We start from the raw sequence: 12,365 nt of genomic DNA, 5'->3' as shown, positions 1-12,365 counted from the left end.
TTTGCAGTGGAGTTCTAGGAGGGATGACAAAAAGATGAGGAAAGTACATTTGGGCCTTAGAATTCTGAGTTAGGTTTGTTGATAGGAGAGGGGAGAGCTAAAATGTAGGCAGGTGGTGCTGAGGTCTGTGCTTGTTGGGAAGCTATGGAAGATAATGCCATGACTTTAATGGTTGTTTTGTTTAAAAAACAAAACCCTGGGAATAGGGTTGTCAGATAAAATACAGTACTCTCAGGTAAATTTGAATTTCAAATAAACAACAGATAATTTGTTAGTAGAAATATGTCCTAATTATTACGTGGGTCATACTTCTTCTAACAAACTATTCATTGATTTTCAAATTTAACTGGGCATCCTGTATTTTTATTTGCTAAATCTGGCAACCTTACCTGGGAATTGAGGAGGAGCATCAAGAAACCAATCCACCTGTTTTGAGTAAGTAAATTAAATTGAGTTCTTTGGAAGCGGAGGTGAAATTAGGATTATTGGGCAAATGATTTTCTAGGGCATGCCCTCAATAAAAACCTGTAAGTAAAGAAAGCAAGGGGAAAGCTAAGCAAAGACGTGGTTTCGTGGATGTATGGCTTTAGCCTGATCTCACTGGGAACTTTGGAGCATGAATGGCATTAACAGAGGTACCCCCATTTAAGGCAAAGCTTTTCATTCCTTTTATTGTCATTGGCTGTGGTTCACTCTTGGGGCTAGGGGTGTAAGTTTTCAGTATTTGTGGATGAGGGAGTTCCTATTAAATGCGGGCAAATCTCAGAAGAAAAGGACAGTTGGGAGCTATTTGTAGACAGACAGCAGTTGAGAGATGGATGCAGTGACCAGTAAAGGTATGAATAAGAAGCCAGTGCATCCATAATAAAATCTTTCACCAAATCCTCTTCAAGAAGCTACCTGAGGGCCGGCCCATGTCTGTCTTGTTCTCTAGGGATGAGCAAGTACATAGTTACTCCCTAAATACTTGCTGAGTAAATAAACCTCAAGCTTTTGTGTCCTGTCTCAGACTTCACTGAAATCAGAAACTGTGAATATTTGTAAGGTGGAAGCTAGCTACTTTGAGTTGCAAAATCAAAATCACATTAAATACTTGTATATAACACTGAACAATGGAAAAAAGTCTCCTATTTACCATTCTTATTTAATGAGCTTTCCCTATTGTTTCATTTTAGTAAATGTTATTTTACTGTTTTACTATTTACTGTTTTAAAAAATACTTTTTAGAGCAATTTTAGGTTCATAGCAAAATTAAGCAGAAACAAAGTTCTCATATACCTCCGTCCTCCCCATATGTACAGTATTGGTCCTTTATTCCTATTTTATCTAAAAGGAGTTAGGTTGACAAACTCTCATAGTGGTTTTCATGAAACAAACTTCAGAGTTAAAGAGAGCTGACTGTAATTTGTATGCTTCTAAAAATTTCCAGCTATTGTTTTAATCACTGTGGGGACTCAAATGATTCAGATACTGCTGATGTTATTCTTTTTAGGGCCACACCTGTGGCATATGGAATTTCCCAGGCTAGGGGTTGAATTGGAGCTTCAGCTGCTGGCCTGAGCCACAGCCACAGCAATGCAGGATCTGAGCCGAGTCTGCAGCCTACACCACAGCTTACGGCAACACCAGATACTTAACCCACTGAGCGAGGTCAGGGATCGAACCCGCATCCTCCTGGATCCTAGTCGGGTTTGTTAACTGCTGAGCCATGAAGGAAATTCCACTGATGTTATTCTTAATGAATTTAAAGACTAATTGAGAGGGGGAAAATGTATGTAATTAGCTGTAATGTTAAGTGCTAGTAAACCAGTTTTGTTTGCTTGATTTGCAGCAAGCCAAACCCTGAAATGCTGAGGTTTGCAGCAGAAAAAGGGTATATTCACAAAGCAGCCAAGCAAGGAGAAATTAAAACAAGTCTCAAATCTGCTTCCTAGAAGGCTAAGGGCTCAGGATATTTATTGGATAAATCTGTGGTATGGTGGGGAACATGGGGTAAGGTAATTGCAGACAAGACAGGAGGAAATCAGCACTCTGCATGGACAGAGCCAAGTTGCAGCCTTCTTCATGGGGTGTAAACTAAGAAAACAAATGTTGGCACGCTCTGATGGTAGTATTTTTGGCTCACTGAATGAACACTTGTCCATGCCCAGGTGGACAGTTGGTGGTCTTCACCCGTCTTAACCAGCTCCAGCTTGATTTGACACACATGACTCCAAATTCCTAAAAAAGTAACTTGCACAAGTATCACAAAGCCCAGGCTCTGTAGCCTGAGGACATGCAAGGACTCTTGGAGGACATGCAAACTTTTAAAAGTGAGTCCAACAAGCAAAGGCAGGTCATAGCTCACCATTTTTCAATGGCTAAGTGATAACTGCCCTGGGTTTCATGAGGTTAAAGGGTTAGATACTACTGGTAAGAGAAATGCAGAACAGTGCTTTGGGAGTAGAGAAAACAAAGAACATACCAAGAGTGGAATGCAATAGCCAGGGTGAATCATAGAAGTATATAATAAGTCACACTCTCTTTTAGGAGATTGCTCTCGTTGCAGCTATCCATCAGGATGGTCATTATTGATTTCTACAATCATCTCCATAAACACTTCTAATTAAACCTTTCTAATCAAATGTTAACACTTTAAGGCTGGGTTCTCTTTGTTTTTAAGGGCAAGTGGGATACATATGAAGTATTTAGAAGGTAAGATTTTTGATACATTTTTACTTTTTTAGATGCTTTGAACTGCGTTTTCTTTTACAGCTAGAAACTTGAGTTATAAAAATTAACTGAACAATGTAATTGTATTACTGCTCCTCTGAAGCTACAAATAAGACTAAATCCATTTTATAAACAATTGTACTATCATAGAGTTTTTTGTTTTCAGTTAAGCATGGATTTCTTTTCACATTTATTTATTTTTTTCAGATAGGTGCCTTCTATTTAAACCTTGGAGGTGCTCCAGAAGGGCCAGCAGGCACGGGAAAAACTGAAACCACCAAGGACTTGGCTAAAGCTCTTGCTGTACAGTGTGTGGTATTTAACTGTTCAGATGGGCTAGATTATCTAGCAATGGGAAAGGTAAAGTTATGTATTAAATGTTACAAGTTTACAGTTAGGTCTAACTGGATAAATTAAAAGCAAACTCATGTTTAAAACACTGGTTGAGTGGTTGAAGCATTACTTGAATTTTTTTTTTTTTAGGGGTAAAGACTTTTTTTTTTTTGGTCTTTTTGCCTTTTCTAGGGCCGCTCCTTCGGCATATGGAGGTTCCCAGGCTAGGGGTCTAATAGGAGCTGTAGCCACTGGCCTACGCCAGAGCCACAGCAACTCGGGAGCCGAGCCGTGTCTGCAACCTACACCGCAGCTCATGGCAACGCCGGATCCTTAACCCACTGAGCAAGGCCATGGATCGAACCCGCAACCTCATGGTTCCTAGTTGGATTTGTTAACGACTGAGCCACAACGGGAACTCCAAAGACATTGTTTTAATCCTTGGTGTTTGCTTTTATTAGGTTTAACTTTCAATTTTGACTTAAAAGTTTAAATAGGGAGTTCCCGTCGTGGCGCAGTGGTTAACGAATCCGACTAGGAACCATGAGGTTGCGGGTTCGGTCCCTGCCCTTGCTCAGTGGGTTAAGGATCCGGCGTTGCCGTGAGCTGTGGTGGAGGTTGCAGACGTGGCTCGGATCCCGCGTTGCTGTGGCTCTGGCGTAGGCCGGTGGCTACAGCTCCGTTTGGACCCCTAGCCTGGGAACCTCCATATGCCGCGGGAGCGGCCCAAGAAATAGCAAAAAGACAAAAAAAAAAAAAAAAAAAAAGTTTAAATAAATTTTTTTTAATAAATGATCACCTTTCCTAAGATAAATCATCAATCTCCTTTTTTCTTGTCAGTTTTTTAAAGGATTGGCTTCTTCTGGTGCTTGGGCTTGCTTTGATGAATTTAATAGAATTGAGTTGGAAGTGCTGTCAGTGGTGGCTCAACAAATCCTTTGCATTCAGAGAGCCATTCAACAGAAGCTGGAAGTGTTTATTTTTGAAGGGACAGAACTTAAGCTCAATCCAAACTGTTTTGTAGCTATTACTATGAATCCTGGCTATGCAGGACGTTCTGAATTGCCAGATAACCTTAAGGTAATATTTTTAAGATTGTAAATTTAGTAATCAAAAGTAACAGCATAATCTACTCAAAATGATATAATTTTCTCTCATCTATTTGTCATCCCCTTTTACTTTTTCCATTTGCTACAAGGTAAACCTCTAAAAAAAAATGGAGTCGTAAAACTGTTAAAGTGCTACAGAAAAAATTAGAGTTAATGAAAATGTGCTGCATTGGGGGAATTAACTTGAATATCAGCATACTCTCTTGGGGTGCTTATGCTCAGCTTTAAAATGTGTTTCCTTTACGTAAATAATATATTTCATTTATTATATGCTTCAGGTTCTTTTTAGAACAGTGGCTATGATGGTTCCAAACTACGCCCTCATAGCAGAAATCTCCCTCTACTCCTATGGATTTTTGAATGCAAAACCTCTGTCTGTGAAGATAGTAATGACGTACAGGCTTTGCTCAGAGCAGCTATCATCACAATTTCATTATGACTATGGGATGCGAGCAGTAAAAGCAGTTTTAGTGGCTGCTGGAAACCTAAAACTAAAATTTCCAAATGAAAATGAAGATATACTTGTAAGTATTAAGTATTTACATTGTGAGAGTTTCAGTAGAAAGAGAATTTTTCAGCAAGGTTGATCATGAACCGTAAATAGTCAGGTAAGAGAGTTGTTGCTTTGAGCCTTTTAAGATGGGATTGAAATGATAGTTTTGGGGTTCAGTTGTTCATTATACTTTATATTAAACCAAGGACCTTTTGTTTGATAAGCAGAGTATTGGCTTTTAAGTAAGGGGATTACATGGAGCAATGTAAAAGAAACTTTGACTTTGGCAGAGTGGGGGTAGGAGGAGGGCAAATACTGGCAATTAACTTATATTGCACTTTTTGGATGGTTTTAGCTTCTTCGATCAATTAAAGACGTAAATGAACCAAAATTCTTATCACATGATATACCTTTATTTAATGGAATAACGAGTGACTTATTTCCTGGTGTTAAACTGCCTGAAGCTGACTATCAGGTAAGTAAACCTGTGAGAATGACTTACTCTGCAAATAAATTCATCTGGTGACACAGCTTTCCAAGTTTTATTAATAATTATTCTGTTTGAAGGATAAACCCCTATTTTGGCCACTTTAATGAATGAGGATGAGTAAATTTTTGTACCTTATGTTAATGATACCAGGATTAACAGATTTAGGTCAAAGATAATGTTCATTGTAAGAGAAGACATATTTGATTTCCTGTCTTGTGATTTATAATATATACTATTATGTATGCTATACTATTATATATTTTAGCAGGTAGAAAAAATGATAAATTTTATTATTATACCACAGGTGATTATCGAGATGATTCAAGATATGCTAATATGTTTTTTAAATCAAAATGAAAATACAAAATTTTAGTGTTCTCTTGAGGAACTCTTGTAGTACTATGAATATAGCAATAAACTCATGGATCCATAGATTCCACCTTGAAAAATGCTGCTTGGAGTCAGTGCCGTGAGATCTGTGGCTGAGTAGCTGTGTATGTCTGCACCTGAGCTGCTGAGGAGCCAGGGTCATGGAAGAAAAATACTACAGGCATGCCTCATTTTATCATACTTTGCAATATCACATTTTTTTTTTATAACTGAAAGTTTTTGGCAACACTGTCAAGCAAGTCCAGTGGTCCATTTTTCTGACATTTGTTCACTTCTTGTTACATTTTGGTAATTCTTGAAATTTCCAAACTTTTTCATTATTGTTATATTTGTTATAGTGATCTGTGTTATTGTTATCTGTGACCTTTGATGTTACTACCACAACTCACTGAGGGCTTAGGTGATGGTTAGCATTTTTGTAGCAACAAGTTGTTTTTTTTTTTTTTTTTCCCCTTTTTTTTTTTTTTTTTTTTTTTTGGTCTTCTTGTCTCCACTGCGGCATATGGGAGGTTCCCAGACTAGGGGTCGAATTGGAGCTATATCCACCATCCGACACCATAGCCACAGCAACACCAGATCTGAGCCACATCTGCAACCTACACCACAGCTCACGGCAATGCCAGATCCTTAACCCACTGAACGAGGCCAGGGATCGAACCCGCAACCTCATGGTTCCTAGTTGGATTTGTGTCCGTTGCGCCACAATGGGAACTCCAGCAAAAAAGTATTTTTAATTAAGGCATGTGCACTGTTATTTAGACATAGTACTATTGCACTTAATAGACTATAGGAGAGTTAAATATATTTTATTTGTACAGGGAAAACCAAAAATACGTATGACTTTATTGAGATTTTTTTTTTTTACTTTATTGTGGTGATCTGAGGTATACCTGTACTAAATACACCATTTTCCTTTTTAAAATGTTCTATACTACTTTGTCTTTATATTACTGACTACTTTTGGGTTTGGGGTAATGTTTATTACTCCGTTAATCTCTGTTGGTTTCTTAGTTTTACCTCAGTGGTCACTCCACAGATTTTAGTATACATCCTTGGCTTATTACAAATTACCTTAACTTTGTATTGTAAACCATGGCAGATACAGTATGACTTTAAATGGTACAATTCCCTTATTCACCCATCTCTCCCCATTGTACTACTGTGGTTATGTATTTCACTTCTACATATAAACTCCACTATACATAGGAACTTTTTGTTTTAGGTACTACTATGTGAAAAAAAGCCTTTTGTGTTTACCCTTTCTAGTTTCCCCCCACCCCACCCCCAGCAGATATGTGTTTTAAACCGGGATCTTTTCAGCATAATTTCCTTTCAGTATTTCTTGTGTATGGGGAGGGTCTTCTGGCCACAAATTCTCTCTCAGTTTTTGTTTTAAAATATTTTTATTTAGACTTCATTTTTGAAGAATATTTTCACTAGATTCAAAAATCTAGATTGGCAGAGGTCTGCCCCCACCTCTTTATCATTTTAAAGATGTTATTCCATTAATTCCTGGCTTTCATTGTTATGCTTAGAAGTTGGGAATTTTTCTTATTTATATCCCCCTAATTGTAATTTTTTTTCCCCCTCTGACTCTCTTAAACATTTTCTCTCTTTCCTTGCTTGACTACGTGCCTAGTGTTGTTTGTTTTGTACTTATCCTGCTTGGGATTTGCTGCACTTCTTGAATCTGTGGATTGATATCTTTCTCCAGAAAATTTTCAGTAATTACCTTTTAAAATATCTTTTTATACCTTATTTTCTCTCTCCTGTCCTTCTGGGGCTCCAATTACAAGTATGTTAGACCATTTTATATTGCCTCACATGTCTCTTATGCTCTGTTTCTGTTTTGTTTTTAAATTATTTTTATTATCTGTGCTTTAGTTTGGATACTTTCTTTTCTTTTTTTTTATTTTTTATTTCCCCAATACATTATTTTTTTTCTACTGTACAGCATGGTGACCCAGTTACACATACATGTATACAGTCTCTTTTCTCACATTATCATGCTCCATTATAAATGACTAGACATAGTTTCCAGTGCAATACAGCAGGATCTCATTGCTAATCTATTTCAAAGGCAATAATCTATATTTATTAACCCCAAGCTCCCAATCCATCCCACTCCCTCCCCCTCCCGCTTGGGAACCACCATCTATTCTCCATGTCCATGATTTTCTTTTCTGTGGAAAGGTTCATTTGTGCTGTGTGTTAGATTCCAGATATAAGTGGTATCCTATGGTATTTGTCTTTCTCTTTCAGACTTACCTCACTTAATATGAGAGTCTCTGGTTCCATCCATATTGCTACAAATGGCATTCTTTTATTCTTTTTTATGGCTGAGTAGTATTCCATTGTGTATATATACCACATCTTCCTAATCCAATTATCTATTGATGGACGTTTGGGTTTTTTCCATTTCTTGGCTATTGTGAATAGTGCTGCAGTGAACATGTGGGTGCATGTGTCTTTTTCAAGGAAAGTTTTGTCTGGATGTATGCCCAAGAGTGGGATTGTTGGGTCATATGGTAGTTCTATTTATATGGTTTTCTAAGGTGCCTCCATACTATTCTCCAAAGTGGTGGTACCAGCTTACATTCCCATAGTTTGGATACTTTTATTGACCTATCTTGAAATTAGTGATCCTTTCCTTGGCTTTGTCCAATCTGCTGAGAAGACTATCCAATGAATTCATTTCCCATATTTTTCAGTTTTAGTGTGTCCAATTTTGTTTTATTAAGAGATCCCATTTCTTTGCTTAAATTCTTTATCTTTCCCTCAATTTTTTGTTGTATTGTCTATTTTCTTTTATATATTTATTAAAGTTATTTTGGTGTTCTCATCTGCTAATTTTGACATGACGTCTGGGTTATCTGTGAGTTCATTTACTGTTTTTTTCCTTCTGTTAATCTACTGTTTATTCTACTGTTATTTACTGTTTATTCTACTGTTATGTTATTTACTGTTTATTTACTGTTTTTTTTCCCTACTGATCATTGGCTATTTTTTCTCTTTACTTGTGTTATGAGAAATGTATAGAAAATTACTGTAGAGGATGAACTGCTATTATTTTCCTGAAGAAAAACTGTATTTTTCCTTTGTCAGATAGCTAGATTGAGCTGCTTATCAGTTTGATCAGGATTTGACCTGAGCCAGAGGGGTTTTTTTAGCAGAATTATTGAGCTTTAGTTTACCTCTGGTTTCAAATGTCTCCAGAATGGGGATTGTCCTACTGTATGACAGGACCCTTCCTCTAGCAGCATTTTGGGATATAAGCATCCTAAGACTAAAACAATCTCTTTTGGTGTGTCTTTCTAGCTAAGCCCTTGATTTCTTTTTTCTTTTTCTTTTTCTTTTTTTTTGAAAGTATTTAGAGAGGTTTATTAATGTATTACATAATCATTAACCAAAGAAAAATACTAATCTTTGAGATCCCCATTGAGCATGGGGAACTATTATTCTTGGGATTATTTTGTGTAAACAAATCCAAATCCTTATGTTACACAATAAGCCCTTGATTTCTTGTGTCATTTCACACTTAGCAAAAGTGTAAGCAGTGGAAAAATCAGCTTTGCATTTGAAGCTTCTCGAGTGTCAAATCTGTCACACAAGCCCACATGACCGTTAAAATATCTATTGGTTTCTCCTTACTTCAACAAAGTCCCTTAGCCTATAGCAGGCCTGATCCAGTCCCCAACCTAAGTCCATACTTGCTCTTAGAGGCAAAATTGTTGATCTGTGTTTACTTATGAAAGACTTATTCTTTTCTGAAATTGAGCTCATTTAGACTTAGTTGTATCCAAAGTGCTCCTGTATCCTTAAAATTTTTATTTTTTGTAGCATCTCCATTTCTATTTGCTACAGTGTGAGGGATTGTTTGGCATGTCCTTCTATATCCTAACTAAAGGTAGAATTTTAGGAAACACTATTAAGAGGAATTGTTTTCACACAGTATACATCCAATACAGTGGTGCACGATCATTAGTAACTTATAATGGTGAATGCTAATATTTATCAAGTATTTTAATTACATTTGTTCTTCCTCTAATTAAAAAACTTCAAGAAATAATTTATAAATATAAGATACAGTTTTCTTCTAAATGAAAAGTACATTTTTAAGACATATATAACATGATTTATAATACTGTTTTTTTGTAGATATGCATTCCATTTTTCTTTTATTTTAGGAATTTTTGGAATGTGCTTATGAAGCCTGCAAAGTACATAATCTTCAGCCTGTTAAATTTTTTCTTGAAAAAATGATTCAGACGTATGAAATGATGATTGTCAGACATGGGTAAGATGGATTAAAATAGTATGCCATGGTTATATGTTGTTTTTAACTTAAGCTGTTAATATAACTAAAATTTGTGAACCAAAAAACTCAGCAAACTTTGTGTGCTGGTAGGCTAGGGAGCAAACCCCTAGCTGCACCCCACCTCCAAATGCCATTCCAATGGCTTAAAAACAAAGGTATATTTCTCTCGATACCTGTCCAAAAAAGGACTGGTAAGGATTGCTTACTCAGTGACCACCACAATTTGCCCTTTTGATCACCAAATGTGTTATTCATCCTACTTCGTGCACATAAAATACACTTTTCCTTTCCCAGGGAGATAACCTAAAAGTTGCAATCAAATTGGTGAACCAGACTCACAAAGTTCAGACTCTCTAGGTGATGCATGATAGTTTGTGTATCAGGTTTGGAAACTATTCCTCTTGATCTAGAGACCTACAAACTAGAAAGTCAAGTTATCTGCTCTGCACACATCTAGCAGTATAATAGTGGGTTTACCAGAACAAGGTTATCAGAGGAAATGCTCCCATTCAGAAACTGAGGACTAGCAGACAAAGCCACTCTTGTCAGTAGCAGTTCTGAAACCTAGCTGGGCATGTGGGGTCCCAATTCCAGAGACAGACTGATTGTAAAACTATTAGAATTTAAACTTTAAGACTTCTTATTTGTAGAGACCCCTCAAGGGAGTCATAATCATTTTATACATAATTTATTGCATAGGGTGTTATTACAGTGGCTGTGGACATTTTGTATTTATAATTACATATATTTTTTTTTCCTTAGAGGGCTTCCCCCACTAATTGTATAAATTTAAACACCAGTAAAACCTGGATCCATTTCTGCTTTATTTTTGCTCCCTGAGAGAGGCTTTCCAGTAACCTGTCCTCTGTGAAAGTTGGTTCAACCTTTTGAGAGGTCTTTCCACCTTCATTTTCTTCCCTGGTCACATGTAAGATGGAAAATAGAGGAAGTATCCTTGGGAGCCGAGAAATGTTTTACTTACTGCTTAGAGGAAGTTGAAGTCTCAAAGGTCATGATTTTTTAAAAGAGAGGATGAAAAAAAAAACCCCTTTGTATATATTATATTTCAAGCATATATAAAAATAAAGGGAATTAGAGCAGTCAACCCTCATGCATTCAGTATATCAAAGTCTTCTTTATATCTTAAACATTCGCATGTGTTTTAGCCTTCCCTCATAGTTTCTTTGTCAGTAAACTCTCAAAAAAATAATAAGCTTTTTTTTTTTTATATTTGATTCCATGTAGCTCCATGTCCCAGGAGCCACAACTATAGTCCTTATTAAGTCATATCTTTCTAAAGCTTGTAGTGTCCTTGAATCTATCAGGCTTATTGAGAAGGACACACCTTTAATCTGTTTTCCCTAAATTATTTTACCATCTGAAATGATTACTGGAAACCATATTAATCTTTCATAGGCTTTAATAAAGTAATACAATGGCCCTATCATTGATAAAATCTTTGCTACTAGGCTGAGTAGATCTTAGTTGTTGATTTTCTCAGTTTATCTTTTACCAGTTGTAGATGAGAGTAAATCACCTCATTCAATCTCCCAAGTCTCTAAATTTCTGAACTCCCTTTGCTTTCACTTCTGCTTGAAAACTGGCCGTATTTCCCTGAGCTCATTTATTCTGTAGTTCCTTGTTAAATGCAGCCATCCGCTCCCAATATATACTAATAATATTCTGTTTACTCTCTTTTGTCCTTGAAACTGCAATGTTATTAGATACATTATCTATCTTCTGGGTTATCTCAAGGGATACATTTACCAAATATTTGATCATTGCATAATAGTAATTGCCGATCTTTTAGCCTCTGATAAGAGTTAATTTGTACCCACAACCTAACCTCTAAGCCAGTGCCACTTATTGTAGTTTTTGTTTTTGTTTTTTTTTTTTAATGGCAAGAATACCTTTTCCCCTTCTAGGTACCAATTTCTATCAGTAAGGATGGGCTAGGTTATTCTGCAGAAACAATTAGAACCAAATCTTAGTGATTTAAAAACATTCTCATTCATACTGTTTCCATTGTAGTTTAACAGGGAGGTTCTGCTCCTCATAATTACTCAGGTCATAGGCTGTTGGAGCAGCTACCATCTCAACATTGTGGGTCTCATTTGTGCTAGAGAGAAAAGGGAGAGGTCTGTAAGGTCCTTTCTGTGAGAAGTCTCTGTAAGTGACCTCTCTGTAAGGTCACTAGCAATTATCTATCCCCTGCTAGGAAAGACCCATCATTTCCATTTATTACTCCTAAGTCACCTAGTATTCCCACATCCTACGATGTGCCAGGAGAGAGGAGATTCAGAAGTATTTGGCAAAGAGCACTATAGCAAGCAAAAACTTGAGGTGAGGAAAGTGAATCATTTCCACTCCTCTCCTTAGGAGACCCTAAGTCATTAAAAAAATTCTTTTTTTAGTATACAATTGTCAAGTTTCCATTTTCATATGGAAAATTTTTATTGTATCCTTTTGTAGATAATGTTAAGAATTTGATTTAGGGATCAATCAGTTAAGAAATTAAAT

The 12,365-nt window shown here is 36.5% G+C and overlaps 1 protein-coding gene across 1 annotated transcript in view; it reads left to right on the top strand.

The window, feature by feature from the left end:
* The window catches only part of DNAH12 (dynein axonemal heavy chain 12), a 247,107-nt gene that overhangs the window by 90,009 nt on the left and 144,733 nt on the right, over positions 1-12,365 (top strand). Inside the window, exons 27-31 of the mRNA XM_021069807.1 lie at positions 2,920-3,072; positions 3,886-4,125; positions 4,433-4,678; positions 5,003-5,122; positions 9,715-9,824. Of these exons, the coding sequence (XP_020925466.1) occupies positions 2,920-3,072; positions 3,886-4,125; positions 4,433-4,678; positions 5,003-5,122; positions 9,715-9,824 (869 nt within the window). The remainder of the gene's footprint in view (positions 1-2,919; positions 3,073-3,885; positions 4,126-4,432; positions 4,679-5,002; positions 5,123-9,714; positions 9,825-12,365) is intronic.

Source organism: Sus scrofa, chromosome 13 (assembly GCF_000003025.6).
Source record: "Sus scrofa isolate TJ Tabasco breed Duroc chromosome 13, Sscrofa11.1, whole genome shotgun sequence".
Lineage (NCBI taxonomy): Eukaryota > Metazoa > Chordata > Mammalia > Artiodactyla > Suidae > Sus > Sus scrofa.
Note: the sequence above shows the minus strand (reverse complement) of the source record. Positions and strands in the feature narration are given on the sequence as shown.